The sequence below is a fragment of the Lissotriton helveticus genome, chromosome 8, assembly GCF_964261635.1.
Source record: "Lissotriton helveticus chromosome 8, aLisHel1.1, whole genome shotgun sequence".
Lineage (NCBI taxonomy): Eukaryota > Metazoa > Chordata > Amphibia > Caudata > Salamandridae > Lissotriton > Lissotriton helveticus.
In genome coordinates this window covers 147737060-147757751 of record NC_136069.1, presented here as the reverse complement: position 1 = coordinate 147757751, position 20692 = coordinate 147737060, and the positions used below count along the sequence as shown (strand labels likewise).

The window sequence follows — 20692 nt, the reverse complement described above, 5'->3', positions numbered from 1 at the left end:
ACAAACGCTGGAAATTACGTCAACATGAACCAGATTTCCATGGGCTCTTTGAACAAAAAACTGTTTTTGCGCTTACCAGATCAAGAAACATAAAGAAATCCTGCCGGAAAAAAAACACCTCAAAATCGTCAGATTAAGGGTACCAAAAAATGCTTGAACTGTATTCATTGCAACAACGTAACCACAGGTAATATCCTGGTGCATCCCAGGACAAGAGAAAATATTTGTATGACAAACTCTGCTGATTTCAACACAAGCAATGTTATCTACGCTATCAAATGTCCGCTTGGATTGCTTTACGTAGGGAAGACTGAGAGTAAAATAAAGACCAGATTAACAGTTAGACATGGAGAAAGAGCCCTGTCAACTATGGGCCCCAAGATGTGGAACAAGCTTCCGTTGGCCCTAAGGTTATGCAAAGAGCATTTAACCTTCCGAAAACAGCTAAAAACTATTCTGTTTAAAAACGAAATTTAATTGTCTTCCACTGTGTAGTTGCTAATTTATTGGGCATGAAGCGCAGAGATACTCCTTACGGAGTGATTCTAGCGCTATATAAACTAATAAATAAATAAATAAATAAATAAACAGAGCACGAGAGCAGAATCTGTGATCATAATGTTAATTCCAACCAAGCTGTACATTGGACTGAACACAGACACTCTATTCTTCAAATCAAGTTCCAGATCATAGAGGTACTCACAAATCACCCCAGCAGAGACAATTAAAAAAAATTGTCACAAAGAGAAATCCACTAGATTAAGAGATTAGAAACAATGATCCCCAAGGGACTCAATGACAAATTAGACATGGGGTGTTTCCTTTGAAATCTTTACCTATGGGTCACAGTATAATCACCATAACGATATCATAGTTCAAGATGTATTAATTTCCAGACATACCTTGTTGTCACCTAAAGACACCATTAATTAACTACACTTTAGGTTATCTGTAACCCATTTGAGAATATCAATTGTTTTGAGGGCGAATTGTTTAGCGGTCGTCTTGTATTTTCAGTAGTCCACAAGAGGTTTGTTGACGGGATTAAGCTCAGTGTCTTATTACTTTGTTCTACAGACGAGCCACACACAGTGGGGTTCACTACCCATTTTTGTCTCCATTCAAACATGGGACCCATGAGAATTCAGCAATCAAGACATGAGATGCAACATGATCTTAGTTGGTCATCCTTTCGGTGATAATCATAGAGTATTTCTGGTAACGGTTTCAGTTCCAGCACAGTACTGAAACTGAGTGACTGATGAAGGCAGCATGCCATTTTGTAGCAAGACGGAGTCTCACTGGGTAAGCAACTCTAACATTTTATCGATAGACTAGGAAACCCGTAGTTGTATGTAGGTAATTCCTTGTGTTTACACTCTAGTTTGTACAGCGGCATGACGGTTGGGATGCGAGTCGTCAACTAACCTCATTATATCTAAGAGGCCATGCGCTTGAGTATCGAAAGGCATTTGGAGGTACGTTTGCTATCAACCACTGAGTTAGCGTTTGTTACAAGACATCACAAATGCGGAATTCTTCATGAAGCTGTCTGTTTTCTTTACTAATTATTTGCATAGGTTAATACTCTGATTGCCGCAGGATTGTGAACCGCTCTGGGGTTATGCATACCTTTGCAGAGGTACAATTGCTTTACATCTCAGGCACTCAGTGATGGGTAATATGTCTTTTTTAGTGTAGCTTGATTTTCCTCATTAACTGGCACCAAAGGAGATGCTGATTTTAGACACATTCATAAGGTGAGGACTCTATTAGAAAATAGAGATAGTTACATGCCTTAATTAGCAGTGTTTCTGGTGAATAAATAATATTCCTGCAGATGCTTCACTGCCCTCTCTCCTTCCCGAGTAATAAGATCCAAAGGTATGCATACAAGTTATGTGCTATATTTTTTCTGTGGCTCTCTCAGTTCCTCTCCGCACGCCTCAATAGAGAACAGAAAAATTACCAGGCACTGACATCAGCATGCAGGTTGATCACTAATATACTCTGGTGAGGCCACATCCGGAAGTGCAGTTGCGGCTGGAGAAGCTTTGAGCCACCTGGTGACAAAGAAAGCCTTTTCTTCCTTAAGGAAATGATCCTGTTCTCACAGAGTTTGAAGTCACAGAACCATTCCCCAATCAGAGGCTCATCCTTGATGCAGATTCCACAGGAGCAGAATGTCCGGCCCAAATTACCTTCTCCATCTGCCAATCTCACGAAGGTCAAAGCCTTCTGACAGACCAGGTCGCACATATTCAGGACTGCTCCGGTACCCCCTGGGCCATTCTTAAAGGGTGGACCTGCTCTTTCTGGTTTAGCAGCAGCTCTACACTACCCCGGTACACCATAGGCTTTCGCAGCTAGAAAGAAGTCATCCATGACATCTCTGGAGCCAGTCTATGCTCATGCTCGGTCGTTATTGGGGCCTCCTTCCAAGAATTTATTGGGCACTACAAGAGTAGGCCAGAACTTGCCTTGTGCACCCCTAGGGCACAACCATTTGGCCAGATAGAGGAATTATTCAGATCCTATTTTGAGTCTATAACTATGTCTGATAAAAAATATGGTTGCACAGCCTATAATCTACTTTCTCTGTTTTACTACAATGTGTGGGCCTTCACCTGGATTTACAAAATTCCAGTGGTCTAGAGACCTCTCCTAAAGGAGATATTCCTTATGTCTCTGTGGACCCCACAGAGTAAGTGTCAGCTTTATGTACCTCTGTGGTACATAAAGCTGCAAACCTCTGGACCGGATTGCGCTCAGAATGCCAGTCTAATATTTTCACAAAGATCTTGCAAGCTTCTTTAGTTCATGATCCCATGTTTACTTTTAATTAGACTCTGCTGGAACCTACGACTACAATGGTACCACCAAGTGGAATCAGGATGGCCATCATGGAGATGGTCCTTTACATAAACACACTGTCCGGAGTTATATATGTGACCATTGTGTATTAACAATGCAGTTGATTAAGTGGCGCTCTACCATCCAAACATCTTGCTACCCATAGATGTGATTGGAGTGATTGTGCAAGCAGTCCTTCTCTACATATGAACACATGAATAGAGTCTTTAGAATGAATAGCAGCAATTCACAAATGTGTTAGAATAAAACAAGATGAGTGGCAGCCTTCTAAAAGGAGATGCCAAAAGTGGTACAATCATGTTTTAAACCACAAAAGAAGGGGACATGCGCCTTTACACAGAGGATTTGGCTCTCTTCAGGACAAGCAGAGACCATTGATGAAAAGGTTAAATAGCTGAGTTTGAATGAAGTAAGCAGACATCAGTAATTGACTGTTGGGTTTGAATAACAAAGGTTATTATTTTTTAAAGATTTTTGAAAGATTATAAATAGTATTTTAATGTAATTTTTTTATACATAGATCTGAAAGTGTTGGAATGGGTTCCATTCTGAGTGCCTTCAAATAACTGCTAACTTTCACACCTACTGTGGCTTTAAGGACAACACGTTTGCTAATAATCTGTGAAAATCTTATTGAAGAAAGAATCTTGTAGTATATTTAATTCCTTTGATTAGGCCCAGGTTTCCTCAGTCCATCCACCTATGCATAAGGATTGGAAATTTCCCTTTTTGGAGGGTTATCCCCAAATTCTTTTGCTTATTCCTCCTATTTTTTCCTGACCTGTGGTTGGTGGCATTAGGACTCTGGGCACTTTACCACTGCTGATCAGTGCTAAAGTACATATGCTCTCTGTGTAAATTGTTATTGTGATTGGTTCTCCCTGATTGGCATATTTTTTTTACCAGTAGCTCCCAAGTAAAGTGAACGGAGTGTGCTAGGGCTGGTAAATCAAACGCTACTAGTGGGCTTGCAGCACTGATTATGCCACCCACATGAGTAGCCCTGAAAAGATGCCTCAGGCATGCTACTGCGGTGCCTGTGCGCAGTTTGTTAACTGCCATGTAGACTTGCCAGGCCCTAACCTTTCCTTTTCTTACATATAGGGCACCTCTATGGTACGCCCAAACTACCCCCTTGGGCAAGGTGCAGCGTATGTGAAAGGTAGGACATGTACTGGTTTGTGCAACATGTCCTGATAGTGAAATATTGCCAATTTCGTTTTTCACTATTCAAATGCTATCTTGCACCATAGGACAGAATGGGGAATGCTTTGTGACATTTTACAAGCATATGTTCCCATAGGGATACAATAGCAAAATTTATTTTGATATCCCTGAACTCAGGATTTAATAACACATCTTTTAGTAAAGACGTTTTTTAAATTGTGTGTTTGAAAATGCCTCTTTCAGAAAGTGCTATTTTCTTGTTCAACCAACCTGTGTGCCTCTGCCTGTTTGTGAATTGACTGTCTGGCTTTGGAGTGACAGGGCCTGGGGAGGTGCAGTTGCTCCAGAAGTCTGGATGAGTCAGCCCTACGCTGAATAGGCCTGATCTGCATTTGGAGTGGTGGGAGGAGTAAGGCCTGTACCTGAATAGGGCTGTGCCTGCCTTCCACAATGCTGGCTCTGCACCACTGGGGTGTGTCTGGAGCCAAGGCTCACACTGACAATGGATGTTGTTGTGCACTTGCAGAGTGCCCCCCAGAACTGTACTCAAACCCCCTTGCACAAAGAGAACAAAGACATTTTGGGGTATAAGTATCAGAACCAAACCCCAGACTTTATATTATTCCTGGAATTTATGAGGAACCTATGCCAAGGAGAAGAGCGGGAGAGACTGAGTAGAAGTACTGCCCTTGCGGTGTGTCTGGGGCTGGCCTGCAGTTGCTGTTTCTGTCAAAGAAAGGAGAAGGACTTTGCTGTGTGCTGAGTCCCCCGCTTGAAGAAAATCTCCAAGGGCCTGAAGTGTGCTGGCCTCCTGTTTTGAAGCCTCATGGACACAAAGACTTCACCCCTCCCTTCCTTGAACTCTGCTGCTGTGAGTTCTAGCCTGCCAAGTGGTGCCTGCACCAGTTTTGGGCCTCTGGAGGTTGCTGCTGCTGTTTGGGAACTGGAAGAAAGAGGAAAGGGGAAGAACTGCTAAAATGGACACATCGCTTTTCTTGCGGCAGTTTTCTCGAAGCATTTCCACGGCGTGAGAAGAATTTCCACGCATCGCTGTGCCACTGCGAAAACCATCGCAGCGCCTGATGCCACTGCAAGAGGGATCGCAGCTGAAGAGGACAGATGCAACGCCATTCGACGCCGCCTCATCGATCGCCAATGCATTCCAGATTTCCAGCATTCTACTATTCACGCTTTCCCGACGCATCACCTGCGAACCGGAAACGTTCGCAGGTCACTCCCCATACAGACCAGATTCAGCGCAACTCGTCCTCTGCGTGTTGTAGAACTGTCTCCCCAAGGTCTCAGGAGAGTCACATCTCTTTGTTTTCTGACTCTACGGCTGTTTGGCTTTTGGAACTTTGACGCATTTTCAGGTACTTTGGTGAAAAGTCACACATCCATTGTTTTCTATGGTACAAGTTCTTGAAACCTTTTTGAAAGTCATATTTTCATTGTGTACGTTGGATTTTGGTCGTTTTGGTCTTGTTTAGTTCAGATAAAGATACTTCCTTGTTCTAAACTGGTGTGGTGTCCTTTTGTGGTGTTTTCACTGTGTTACTGTGAGTGTTGGTACAAATACTTGACACATTGCCTTTGGGATAAGCCTGTCTGCTTGTGCCAAGCTACAAAGGGGGAGAGCAGGGGTTATCTAAAGTGTGTATCCCCCTTACCCTGACTAGAAGCAAGGGTCCCTATGTGGACAAAGGTACCTACCTCTGCCAACTAGAGACCCCCATTTCTAACAGTAGCCATCAACCTCGTGCATAATAGTAGCATTCTTAGAGTCTCTTTGTAGTCCGACTGATCCTTCTGGCAAAATGCCACACTGATTTTTTTTTCTACATATGAAAAAATGGGAACTCTGACAATTATTGGGTAAGTTATACATAGGTAAATGTAAGAAACCTATCCCAGACTATAAACCTATAATTTTATGTCTCTGAGAAGTCTTAGCAAAGCCATTAATTTGCATCAGTGACTACGACAAGGCACTCTGTTGTGGAGCACCACTTTTAATACTATAGAATATCCAAAATGTGGCAAAAAGATGGTGCTTAACAAACTGATCTGTCCCCAAATGTTTTTACATATTGTCTATTAGAATGTGATCACTCGCCAAGCCAGTAGGTTTCAGACAGTGAACATATTGGTGGTGGCCATTTTTTGATGGGATTTGTTAAAATAAACCTAAAGCATATGATACTGCCCACAGTGCATTTGTACACATGGGCTCGTTCGGGTGGTCATCTTGGAACAGTGGGAAAAAACACTTTAAGATGGCCGCCTGCTGATTGTGTGGCAGGATGCAAAAAATAAGCAACAGGGCTGCCGGATTAAAAAAGCTCTGTGTGGAAGGTGGGAACAGGGGTGTTAAAAATACGTGAATAATGGAAGTGGGGGATAGAGAGAGATGTCTAATGCCAGCAGTGGAGGATACCTCAGTAAATCAGACCACTATAAGACTAAAGTATGCCTGACCTGGACGAACACAAGAAGAGGGAGAAAAGCCATTGAATCAGGTGTAGGGAGGTGAGACGAATATGTGACATTACATCACATACTTTTACATCACAGTTTTTACAGCGCAACTACCATTACATCGCATGATTTTACAACGCACACCATTACAGTGCATTTTTTAAGACTACCATTACAACGCATTACAACCAACACATTTCAAACAACGCATAATATATTTGTCTGCAACAATAGGGTAAGTGTTGGATAGCGTAGCGGAGAAAATATTATTCCGCCTCCAGTGAATGAAACAGTAGGGAAAATGTTGGATAGCGTAGGGGTAAAAATGAGTATTCCCACTCCAGTGAGTGCAGCCGTAGGGAAAGTGTTGGATAGCGTAGGGGTAAATATTACTAATCTAAACTACCCCAAAACCCATACCCACCGTAAAACTTAAAATTCTCCATTACTAACCTTACAATGCATTGTGATAGCATGCGTTGTGATGGCATGCGTTGTAATGGCATGCGTTGTAATGGCATGCGTTGTAATGGCATGTGATGCAAAGGCACTTGTGTTATAAAGTTGCATTGTAAAGGCATTGCGATGTAATGCCTGCATTGTGCAGGACGTTTCCCAGTGATTCAGGCAAGTAGCCACCTGTTAGTATATTTTATATACTAGAAACGGGAGTCTGCCTACAGACCTCTGCTAAAGCGGTCTGTATCCAAAGCCTAGAAAACACCAAGTTCTTCCTGTTTGAAATAATGGTTTATTTACTTAAGTTTTTGATCCTTTCTATGTTTTTTTAACTTTTCAACTTGATGGTTTGGCAGCCCATGGATGCATTTTTTTAAGCACATGACACATACCAAATGAATTGGTTCATTCATTCAAAAGCTTTGAAACTGTGCCATTGGCTACCAAACTTCAGGAAGGATTCCAGAATTACCAACAAACGTATTTAATCTCCTTCATGTTATCATGAAGACTCATTGTGCATGTGGTCGAAACCCGACTGGATTTTACCATTGGGTAACTTCACAAGCCCAGCTCCAATCTTGAGCCCTCATACACATCAGTATGGCATGCCAGTGTCATTGAGATTTGTTATAAATGTGAGGATACTCAAGGGAGGCGTACAGTGGCGAATGCAACTTTGAGCAGGTGTAACTTATAGTTTAATTTCTGTGGATGTGCCAATGTCATTTCATGTGTCCTGAGTCACTATGCAGCTCCAAACCTAGGAGGCAGCGAGAAATACAAGGTTTAAGGATGTGTGCAATGCAGGAAGACTGTGGTACATAAGGTGGTGTCTTGATGGAAGGGTACAGAGCCTTCTTCAGCCTTTCGCCTTCTGCGGGGCTCACAGTTGCTGGTGGCTCTTGGTATTATCACAGTTGAGTGTCTTCATCCTCATCCTCCTTTTTCTTTGTTGATTCTTCTGAGGATGAGGACGATGAGCTGGCCTGTGAAAAGCAATAAACAAGACATGTATGTAAATGCATATACCTCATTATCCAAAATGCAATGAGTTGTCATGCCTAGAGATCAATGGACTTATGTCAAGGATATCATATTGAAACTAGGCCTCTGACAGTATAGTATCCATACCTCCCAGATATGAGGCTTTTTTGAAATTGTGGAGGATATTTTATTGCTATAGTTTCATTCCAGTAAACTTTGTAATAGCTACAGAAAAAAAGGGACTGACGGGAACTACACCATTTGGCAAAAGTTAGAACTTTACTCAAAAAGAGTGCTTTTATAAATAGGTGGACATCTGTTTAGCCATTTTTGAGAAATGTGTGTTTAAAGAGGTGCTTGGAGTGGCCATAAATGGGTTAAAAATGTATTTATCTGCACTGCTGGTGCCAGATATGTGCTGATTGGCCTTTTCAAGGGGGCTAATCAATCCTGATTGGCTGGCCACAACCTGAACACCATGTTACGCAGTAATTACAGGACTCGGACATGGTTGCTGTGTCCTGAAAATGAAAACAAAAATATACTAGGGGGCAGGTTGAGCACATGCTGAGCTCAAGACCATCCTTGATTAGCTGGCCAGAACATGGCCAACATGTTGTGGCATCATTACAGGACTCAGGACATGTTCCTTATTAAAATGCATGTAGGTAAAGCATGTTTGTTAGTGTCATAAAATGGGCCGCATGTAAAGGGTGATAACATATTTTAGACATGATATAAATCATTTGTTGGTGTTACTATACTAATTTTAGCAACTGTGGTGTGTACTGAGTTGATTTTACCCTGTGAAAAACACTTATCCTCTGCTGGGATTTGATGAAATGCATTTGAAAGAAAATTGTTTTCGAATATAGGTTGTGGAAGGTACTCCAGAAGTTAAGTAGAGAGCATATTTTCTGGAAGTTCACTATATCTTCTTCACCCATGTGAGAATATAGTCTGACAGTCTGTGTAAACAGCAGTTGCAGCCTGTCAATTGATTCCCTACTGTTCTACTGCAACTTTCCATGGTGGTTTAATGATAAGACCTTTGACATTCTGTATTTATATAACCAAATGCTGTAAAACATATCATTTATTTTAGAAAAGAAAAAAATGAGGAGGTTCATTTTGTCATAGAAATTATACTCATTGCTCTAGAAAGCTAAAATGACGGCATATTTTCCATTCGCCTTCAAATCTATTTCTCATCCATGTTAGCAAAACATTCTGACATGCAGACTGAAACACGTACTGTAATCACCATAAGCAATCTGTAACTTAATTCCCAAATGTTCTACTGCTACTTCTCACAATATTGTAATGAACAAGTGGAGCTCCAACACTCGATATTTATGACAAGTGAACAGCCCACCAGAAGCCATCTTTTGTGGAATCAAAACTGTCAAACATAAAGCATTTCTTTGAGAGATAAACAAAATGCTGGGATTAATTTTGTCACAGAAATTATGGTTAGTGCTTTATAAAGCTAAAATGAGGATGGGTTTTCAAGGAACTCATCCATTCAGTAAAACATTCTGACATGCAGATTGAAATGTACTTTCAACATCATCAGCAACCTATTAGTTAATTCCCTAGTGATTAACTGCAGTTTTAGCATACAGTTCTAATTAGCAACCAGAGCTAACATGCTTATTTTATGACAATATATATATATATTTTTTTTCTTCACTTAAAAAAGCAATGTTAAGGAGATGTTATAATTTAGTATGTTAATAATATTCTAGCTTACATTAAAAAACTAAAAATTCACTGACGAAAAAAAGCTAAAGTGATTTTATAGTTAGGTGTTAGAATTAGATAAACGCTAATATTTTCAAACTGATAAAAACTCCAACATTCACCGTTTATAGTTTACTGAGCTACCAATTATTTGTGCCCCCACCATGCGCTGCTTATGACACTCACATATTACATCAGTCATAACATGTTAAATGACATGGATTGATAATGGCATTTCCAATTACTTCATTGATGAGATCACTGGTGACATCAGTGATAACATGACAGTCATATGCAGCATAGAGTTACTGAATGTACCTATGTGGGTCAATAATGTGGAATTAGTGTAAGCCCTGGAGACAAATATAATTGTGCATTTTTAAAAGTTCTATGGTACGCCATTAACAAATCAGTAAAGTTTGGGGTGAAATAAATAGTCCATATTAAACAAGGTAAAGGCTGAGTGCACCTGAAGTGGTTTGCAGAAGTATGTTAGAAAGTAGGCTGTGATTCCCTTCAAGTGCAAAACTTATGCTAGACTCACGCACACACCCTGGCACTGTGGCGCAAAGCAGTGCTTAATTTGTGAAAAAATAAGTGCTGGGGCCCTTTTTAGGAGGCCACTACAATTTACACCACCCATTGCCTATCCCAGTTCTGCCAATGACAGTACCAACACAACTACTAAGCATCACACTCCTCCAAAAGTGAGAATTCAGACTATTCCAGGCCCCGTAAAGCTATAACAATGGTTTGGGAGACAGGTATTCGTTATTTTTCATGTACACCGATTTAATAGATAACTGGTGTTGTGCTCATCTCTAAAGTAGACTAACAGTGCCACCATGTGGCAGACTATTGTACGGGCCGGTCCTGACAATTAAGTGCTAGTGCCGAGCACCTGAAACCACCAGCACAAATTAAGCAAAGATCCGGAGAGTCCCAATTTCACTCCGAAGGCTCATCAGGTCTTCACATGTGGGTTTCTGTTTATGAAGGATGACAGTGCAGCAGAGGGAAAATGCTCTGCAGAACGGCCTAAGGAGCCTTAAGATAGCCAATTCCCCAGAGATTCTTAAGATAAGACCTAAACGTGGTAGCTTTCTATTGCATCTTTATACTGTCGTCCATCAAAGTGCCACTTGACAGGAAAGCAGTTTCTGGACCTCTTTTGCTTACCTATTGGCAAGTTTGTTTCCAGTGTGTTATTCACAGGGCACGAGTCAGGGGTACATGCGGGTACACGGCGTCCACCCACTATTTTCACAGGGTGGAAGCCGTCCCCCCTGCGAAGAAGTTTGGCCACACACAAATATGCTGAACTTGTCCCGGTGTAATTTTGAGACGCCGGGACACATTCAGGAGCGCCTGCACATTTAGTCTGCTTTCCATTCCCAGCAGCAATTTGCAGGCAACAATCTGGCTTTTTTCACCTCCATCTGGGCCGAGGTTAAGGGGCCATCAGGCCTCCATTTGATCGAGTATCCCGACTGGAGGCGGAATGGAATCTCACACTTAAATGCAACAGAGAGGAAACAAAAGCAAACCGCTTGTTATGTCTTCACATGTACTTAAGAGAGGCATGCAGTGTCGCTTTTTACTTTGTTCAGTCCCTGTACACAAGTCCATGCACTGTAAGAATGCCACATGTGTTGGTCTGTCCCAGAATCAACTCAAATAACAAGTTAAATAGCACTATTGTATTTCTTTTATAGCACTACTCATCCCAGTGCAGGGCGTTGAAGTGCTTTACATAACGTACTTATTGTCCATTGACAATAACTCATGTAAGTGCGCATATCAATGTACAAGATGTGTTACATGGTGTAGGAGTTTCATGTCCTTCAAAGCTCACTGTGCTATATTTGAAGGATTACAATTTATGAACTGCAAGTAACAAAAGGATCTCTGTGTTCAAATCAGTAACCCAATTTCGTATTTATATAAAATAAAAAATGGCAACTACTTGTCACAGGATGTGTTTTACAGACACACCTTAATCTTCTGTACTACTTTAATTCATATCTGGGACCACACAAAGCACAAATCTCTCCAACCAATATGTTAAATCTCACCATTATCATTCCCTGAGATTTACTGGGCACCTCTGAAGCAGATGCCTTAACCCTATAAAATATTTTAAAATGCAGACTTTGTAACCAATTAAGCAGAACAGATTTACTACCAGGCTTTTCCTTGCTGCCAGTTTCTTTGTGGCAGGGTGTGTCATATAAGTTGAGGCCCAGATTTTGCTTCAGGATCGCGTAACTTACTTGACACAACCCAAACCCAAAATCTCATTTGTTAAATCTCATAACGGGCATAAAATGTGCTAATGTGATCTGATGAACATATGTCTGAGGTCTTGCTTTCTGATGTCTCTTCTGGTGATGTCAGTGAGGTCGTACAATGTCACACGGCGAGACGTTGTGTGCTGTGATGGCACCTGTCATGTTGTCACATGGTGACTGCCTAACTTGGTTAGTCCCTCCACTTCTTTTTATAGGACGTGTGCCCTGGTTGTTCGCTATGTTAGCTTCTGTTCTGTTATTGACATCATCATTCTTAGTGACGTAGCGGCTGACTTTGAAGCTGGGGAACAGGGTTCGAGTCTAGGCGGGAGCCCTTTTTGATTGCTTTTAATTTGCTCCTCTGTTCATGGATTTTGTCGCGCTCTGACATTCCTGTGGAAATGGATTGCACCAAGTTGTTTTGTGCAATTTTCCAGGTAATTAATGATTATTAGTGATTGCCTTTCTTAGATGACATTGGTTTTACGCTGCCCTGTAGATGTCGGTGCAGCTTCTGTTAGATTAGATTTCATTCTCAGTCATTTCCCAGTTTAGGCTGCTTCCTGGAACATTTCCATCACTGCTCCATGGCCGCATCATGTTTTTGGAATGAGGTTTATGTTGCCTTAACAGGGAGCAGAACAGATATCCAGCCTCAGCCTATTTTGAGTTCCTGCAGTTGTGCGATGAGAAGCCTCCAGCACGGCGCTGCACACAGCAGTGGGGTCTGTGTTGTGGTGGGTGGTGTGTTGCTATAAGCTGTGACTGTCACCCGTTAAAGTGATACATTTCATTTTTTCCCCATCCAGCTGGGGGGGGTGAGAAACGGAGCTGTGCATGTGTGTAAACACACATACGTCTGCACACCCACGTCTGTGGGGTTCGCTGTGTGCCTTTTGAATGTAGTGTTTTGATATGTATGCCGTCATATTGGGGTTTTGCCACCGTAGTTTGTTTCCAGTTGTAAATCGCCTGATACTGACGTAGTCATGTTGGTGCACAGATATATGAAGTTGTGTGGTTGGCATGCTTCTTTGTATTGTAATCATGGAGATAGGGTTATTGGTTGTGTTTCCTTTCAGAATTCCTGGGACATTCTGTGCAAGCTGTGTCTTCGCTAGCAGTTCGCATACATTTTATCATCAGCAGCTTTGCTCGAGTGACACGGCCACATTTTTGTCTTGTGCTTTGTAATGGAAAATATGACGTTACTAGTTGATTGGTGTCAGGCAAAATACTAGGAGCCTGATATACCAAGGCAGACAGTTTGCCAAAAGTGGTCGAAAGTTGCACACCAACGTTTTGTGACCTGCATCTAATTTTGCAATTCCACCCATGTACTAATTGTGAGAAACTGCAGACCCCATCCCTGCGACTCCATTCCCAAGCAGGAAACTTTTTTTTTCTTTTAAAAACAGTCAATATTCCCTTGACCACAGGTGCTCCTCCTAACAATGCCGGCCAGGATTTCGCGAAGAGGATGGGCTGTATCCCTTTAGACAGCTCCCCTGGGAATCAGTTACTACTTTCTGTGATGTGCAATCGCAAATCATGAATACATACCATTGCAACTCGCAGTTCAAAGGGGGCCAAGCGTTCGTGGCCCCTCTCTGTGATTAGTAACTGCCGTGCCCACTATAAGAGTTGCCAAGTCTTTTAGGAGGATCAAAAAAGAACGATAATCTGTTGTATGATCTTGTCAGTATAGTGATGGTTGTAGTACCCATGACAACAAACTTATGGGCAAATAGGGGGGAGGGCTCTTGGAAAGATGGCTTTCGCGAGCACACGCTACTTTAATACTGGCATTGTTTACTTAACTGTCCACTAGATGGCGGTAAAGACACGTGTTGAAAATGGAGGAGGCTGTGGTGTTGGGCCTTAGGCCCACATGGTGTAGGAAAGCATGACACAGGACACCAGTTAGGGATAGCAGATCTGGCCACGAGCACGTGCGCTCTGGCTCTTTTATTAACAGCGTCACCTGACCCAGTGACGTCTGTGGTGGGTGGGTGTTTAGTGTGGGGTTACACTGCAAACAACTAGACTGTGTCCTGGCAGGACACTACATTCCTCCCCTACTTTAATGAAAGGAAAAACAAATGTCCAACCTGCAAGAAAACAGAACAATAACATTTGATAGCCCCAACAGATCTTCTTCAGGTGATCAGCTGGGAGAATGTCGAAAGTTCCAGGATTACAAAGTCAGTCAGATGAGCTTCACCTCGGCGGTGTACTTCAGATCATCCTTGTCTTGCTCTGTTGACGCTTATATACAGTGTTCATCACTTGGAGCATTGGGAGCAGAATGGGTGTGACCCTTGAGGGGTCTCACAGGTGTTCCTAGTCCAGTGGATGACAACGCTTGTTGGTTGTAGGAGACGACTATGTCACGAGGGGTCTTTATTTGGATTTGCTGATCTTGATGCCTTCACATCTCCGTCCGGCCAAGTAACTTCCGACTTGCCTTCCTTGCCGGACTCCTCTCTCACGGAAGCCTTGAAGACTGGCCTCTCCTGCTTGGACTCTTCTCTCACTAGAGACGCTGGGAGGACCCTCTTGCCGGACACGATGGGACCGGGTGGACCGTGCGGGCTTCGCATGAGCCGCGCAAAGGCGTCGCTGCCGAACTGCCAACGGACTCACCGCCAAGTCTCTCATGATGTCCTCGGGGGTGTTGATGTCATCCGCCAGGATGGTCTTGCCGTTAGGACATGGGTTCAGTGTCTTTACCAGACCGTTTCTCGGTGCCAGGTGTTTACCTGGGGCCTTCATGCTTCCTGTTGCCTGTCGTGGAGCTGCCGCTGCTGCACCTCTCCCATCCGGATTCCTCTCTCACAGGATATGCGGCCGAGGCCCTTGTCCCCTGGACCGCCACTTGATCGCGTGGGCTGTACGGGTCGCTGCCGAACTTCGGACATGGCCACAGTCGAGTCTTGTGTAGTCCACAAGGGTGGATTGTCTAGTGCTCGGGTATGCTCTGCTTCGGTAAGCTTCAGGTTCACGGGGCACCCATGCAGTTCTTCAGTGGTTGGTCTCCTCGAATGCAGGTTGTAGGGATTACTGGGATCCACACGGATGTTGCGATGCTCCTTGGACAGCACCGATGTTCCTGTGTGCTGTGGTTCTCCTCCTCTGTGGAGTGATGTTGTGTTACTCCGTTCTTCCTCTTTGTTCTCTTCCTCGACGCGGTCCGGTCTTCTTTCTTGCTTTCTCATGCTAACCAGGATTCTCCATATAGCGGGCCCTCTACATGTCGTCTCCGTGGTCTTGTCCATGTGGTAGGACACTGTCTTCACTTGGCTTGGTGACTAGACCTGTCGTCGTATCTTCTCTGTTGTTGCTTTTCTTACCTTGGTGACCAGACTGGGTGGTCGGTTTTCATCTTGGGCATGAGTTGTCATGCTGTGCTATTTTCTTTGTGGTCGCTATTCACCGTCACGGTGTTTTGGCGTTGGCGCGCTTTGTCTGCGCGGAGGAGGGTTGCGTCACCGCTCCTGGTGCAACTCTGGTGCATGCTGCCATGCGTGCTGACGATGGCGCTCCGGTTGCTGCGAGACATCGCTGTCTCTGTTGGGGACCTTTGTGTGCTGTCCCGTGGCATTGGCGTGTCGCTGTGTAGCGTCACTCTGGCGCTCCCGATTCCTGGCACGTTCGGCGCAGTGCTGTGCGGTCCTGTTGTGCGGGTGTGGAATTCTTGGACGCTTGTTGCGACTCGTGGGTACTTGCTGCTTTGGCTGTCGTCAGGGACTTGCTGCTTTGGACCGTTGGCGGGAGTGGTTGATGCTGCGGTGAACACCTGTGGCCACAAGGCGTCGCTGCTCTCTCCGTCGTTTGATCTCGGCACTCGTTTCCCTGGACGTTCTCCCAGTGCTTGGCAGTCGTTTCCTCCAGACGTTGTCAGTGCTTGGAAGCTTAGTGAGGCGTTCGTGCCTCTTTCCCACGTCGCGCTGGAAGTGGCATCTGCAGACTCCTTGCTGGTGTGTGTCTTCTGCGTGGTTGCGCACTTACTTGCTGCGTGGTAGTAGATTCTAGTTGTGGTTGCGTTGTGTTGCGTTGCGCATTTACTTGCTGCTTGGTATTGGATGCTTTCCTTGGGGCGTTACTCAGTCTGTTGCCCCTTGCTGCTGTTGACCCATCGTGGGTTTGTGCCATGCTTGTTTTTTTTTTTTTCTTTTAGTGGGTCACAGTAACCTGGGACTGTCTCTGCCTGATTGTCCCTGAATGCTTTAGTCCGTACTCGTTCTGTGGTACGTGTCTTTATTGTGGGGTGCAGTTGCTCAAAAGTGCCACTAGATGGCAGTGCTGCATAGATCCTGTTGGTAGTCTGCGTCTTTGTGTGCTGCTCTGGGGCTTCGTTCGGATTTTGTTTCAGATGGAGCTGAGCTGCCAGTGCTGGGCTGCGTGGACGACAGGTAGGTCCTTTTTACTACTTATTACTTAATTTTCAGGAGGCGGGCCGGCACAGGCATTTCCTTTGCAATGGCACCCGGGGGGAAAGCATTTCTGTGAGGTGAAGGACACTGTTGGCAGTCACTTTTCCCCGGTCCCTGCCCCTCGCAGCAGGCAAAAGTGTTCACGGGCTGCGGGGGAGGAGTCACTCTGATCGGCCTCGCAGGGGGTGGCTGGCATGTGTCTGGGAGCCACTCGCTGTTCTCTCTCCTTTTTGTTTTCCTCACCCCCACCGCAGCAGCCTTCAGCAGTTCACACGCTGCGGGGGTGAGGGTTTGTATTCTATTCCCCTCTTGGTGGTGGTGCAAAGCAAGTCGGCACAGTGTAATCGCGGGTGGGCTCCGCTTTCACTACTCAGAGCCCCGCAGCTTTCCTCACGCTGCAGGCTCGTTTACCGTGAGGCTCCCTCACTCGGCCGCCGCAGTTTCACGGTTCTCACACTGCGCGGACGGCGGGGAAAGTTAGTGCGGGCTCGGACCGGGTGCAGCGAGGTAGGCTCTCGCTGGCTTGGGGGTACTTGCAAGCAGCCACGATGACCCATAGACTGTTCCTGCTACAGCGGGTGGGCTCCGCTTTAATTAATCGGCGCCCTGCAGCTCTCCACACGCTGCGGGCGCTCTTCGATGCAGTTTTTTTTCACCCCTCCGCCGCACTTCACACACGCGGCGGGGGAAGCGCTGCAGGCAGGCCGCGGGTGGGCTCCGCTGGCCCTGCTTATTTGCACAGTTTATTGTCGGCGCTCGGCAGGGCGCCACGGCCATGCGGGTGGGCACCGCTTATGATAAGGTCACGGGGGTCGCTCTAGGCTGGCGCGGCCCCTTCCGCTCACCTTCGGCTGGCTGGCTTCCTTCACGCAGGTAGGCTCCGCGGAGGTTGTAGCGTTCGGCTACCAGTCCTGGCTCGGTGGCGGCCGATGCAGGTGGGCTCTGCACGGCTCCCTCTTCACCCCAGGCAGGGGCTCAGTCGCGGCCGACGCGGGTGGGCTCCGGTCGGTCCGATCTTCTCCTCGGGGGCACCGCCAAGGCAGGGCGGCTTGCAGCAGGTCAGAGAGGTGCGGAGCCTTAGGCCCGGGGTACAGCATACGCCCCGCGGGCCTCTCGGCGGCCGGCGCCGATCCTGTGGGGGAGGGGGGGCGCGATGTCGCCTCTCAGCTCCCTCATCTTTCCCCACAATGTTTCGCATGCAGCTGGCACGCATGGCATTGCGTTACCGCCTCGTCGCCAATGTGGTGTTGGGCCTTAGGCCCACATGGTGTAGGAAAGCATGACACAGGACACCAGTTAGGGATAGCAGATCTGGCCACGAGCACGTGCGCTCTGGCTCTTTTATTAACAGCGTCACCTGACCCAGTGACGTCTGTGGTGGGTGGGTGTTTAGTGTGGGGTTACACTGCAAACAACTAGACTGTGTCCTGGCAGGACACTACAGAGGCTTCAGTGCGCGAGGATCGTAAGAGGATCGAAGTTGACTGGTAGTGCGTGTAACTTGTTAATAACTTAAGCGGATCATTAACAGGCGCCCTTTTCGTTGGACTCCTGCCCTTTGGCCCGTGAGCACAGCCATGCCTTGTTTTCTTCGGTACAGAATGTCTTCCGAAGCACTATTTTTGAAGGTGTCTTCAGTGCTGACGCAGATTGTGCCTCCCAGGAAGCTGGTGTTCAGAAAAATATTTTGGGGATGAGGCCTAATTCTACCAACCATAGTCAGAGTGGCTGTAAGAAGGGGTGAACACACATTGAAAGACTCATTTACAAGTAAATGGTCTTTTAAAAACCTGTTAAGTACTCGGGTGCGGCTGCAATTAGATGCTCGCCAGCCCCCAAAGCTGTGTCAGCCCGGCTGACACACACGACGAGGGAGGGGGGGGGGGGCTGAAGCCCTGTGAGCCCACTGGGTGTTGCGCGCCTGAATGTAGACATACTTCAAGCTTTTCGGGGAGTCTGGGACACCGGTGCTGATGGTGCCCCCGTCTTTATTGTGCAGTCCAAAACACACAACCAGTGGTCTTAGGAATGACCACTGGTTTTGTCAACATCTGACCTTTATGGTGTACCCTGCCAGTACTTTACCCCTTTGCCTGCTCTATTGGTCTTGTTTTACACATCATTTAACTGAACCAGCAACCACTGTAGCTGTAATTTTAGGTAACGTTTTCCTCGGGGACCCCTTCGGACCCAAGACCACTGCCCCTAAGTGCAACACCACCTGAACACCTGGCTGAACGATGGCAAGAATTTCCTGCTCTGTAAATATGTAATCTATAATTGCCCAAGCCTAATCGCTGTTAAAATGTAATCCTGAGTGAATTTGTATATATGTAACTCTAACCACCAGTATATGTAGTAGACCTTTGTACTTACTACCACTCCTATGTGATCTTAGCGTTTATCTGTTCGTATCTCTTCCTTGAGTGACTTTACACCTTGTACATTTGCAATTTTTTCTGTTTATATCTCTTATGTAACTCATGTACTCCAAAGTCCTTATGTAATGCAACTTTTTCTTTTGTAAAGCACTCTGACACCTTCTGAAAACGTTCGCGCTATAGAAAATCGCATTAAATAAATAATTCTTTTTTTTAAAAAAGCCTATAATCCCGTTACTATAGCACCAGTATTACATGGCTCCCAGTCCAAGAACCAGTGGACTCTTGCCAAGGAGGTATCACGTGGGTGTGACGTCTTGCAGAGGTGGCCTGGCTGATACAGACAGCTGACCTATCCATGTGTGAACAAAGGGAAAGTAATGCATGTGGTAAACACCTGCGAAGGTACAAACCATGTCTATTGTCCAATGTGCACTTAAACTCTTTCATATTATAATAGTGCCTAGTATTTTATGTGCTTGTGGCCTGATCCAAACTAGTTAGATTGTAGGGGAACGTTTCTGGTTCCCCATAATCCAAATGGGTCTGTAAGGAGGCTCTGATGAAAAGGATCAGATTGGTCCCCACTGCCCCTGACTTGATGTTAATGCTCCTTCACTTCCCTTCCTCTGATCCAAATGTGGCCCTCAGAATGGACCACAAGGCAACACCAGCCATCAAAACTCCTTACTAGCTCAATAAAGTACTGCCCTTTGCATACGTCACCCTACAGCTGGACTTTAGGCGCCGTACTAGAACACGAGGAACACATATTCAGCTGCTGAAGGGTTTCAATCTAACGTCATGTAGGACAGACATTGTTAGGTTCACTGCATTTCAACAAATGAGGCCCGAAACAGAGACATTTGTCATATTATTGGAACCAACCAGGGCTCGAGTCGGGGTACCACGCGGGTGGACGGTGTCCCCCCACTTATTTTACCGGGAGCTCGATAACTGGAGTAAATGGAGCCACACATTCACTCTTTGGCCCCTCTGGGGCGAGATCGGAGCCCATTCAGAACTCTGCTCACGCGCTGGCTTCTCTGATGCAATCGCATCTAAGGGGTGAGTGAGGGGAGGCAATGAGTCTGATGGTGCAAGCCACCTTTCGTGACGTCACTTCCTTCGTGACGTCAGCGTCCCCCCACTTCTTTTTTTAGGACTTGTGCCCTGGAGCCAACCCTGCAAAGTATTTTAGGTTTCATGTTCAGTGTAACAAAAGGGGGGAGACTTGTTTATCACTTTTTGCCCCCCCCCCCCCGCCTCCCCTGACTGACCCCTCTCTTCAGCCATTCACTTTCGGTGCCAGATTCAATGTTCTGTAATGCGTTCGTTTGCGGAAGAGAATGGGTGGAACTCCGAACAGAAAAGCCTCAGTTGATATTAAGGGACATGACATGTGCACCACAAGGCTTGGGGTTTGCAAGGTATGCAAAGTGTTTGACAAATTATGCTCATAGCTATAGTCACTAGGAATGTTGAATCAAAGATATTTTAAATTACAATGTATAGCACAACGGCCCCAACAGCGCTGGGATGCCTGGCTTCACCTTGGGGGTGCCAAGGAGTGGACATTTCACAGGGAAAAGCCAGGAAGGGTTCCACAGCGGTATGCGTACAGCGCCAGGAAACCCCGGTTGGGGTATAAGTGCGCTTTACAAGTACAAATTCATTTCATTCATTTCATAGCAAACACATTAAAAATAAGAACTACATAGAAGGTATTTTTTCGGTCTAGTTTAATAGTGCAGCTGGCCACTGGCCTCGTGATCAATCAAAAAAACACTACGAGGAGTAATGGAAAGACGGGTCTTTGACTCCACTCACATGTTCTCAAAGTGAGTACAAGATCTGATTGGGCGTAGATTCTAAA

At 45.4% G+C, this 20692-nt stretch overlaps 1 protein-coding gene across 2 annotated transcripts in view; it reads right to left on the bottom strand.

Moving 5' to 3' along the window:
- Positions 1-7250: 7250 nt before the first annotated feature.
- Positions 7251-20692, bottom strand: part of PDZK1 (PDZ domain containing 1) — a 147797-nt gene continuing 134355 nt past the window's right edge. For both annotated transcript variants that reach the window (XM_078656766.1, XM_078656767.1), the window contains exon 9: positions 7251-7967. In XM_078656766.1, coding sequence (XP_078512892.1) covers positions 7893-7967 — 75 coding nt within the window. In that variant the 3' untranslated portion in view covers positions 7251-7892. The remainder of the gene's footprint in view (positions 7968-20692) is intronic.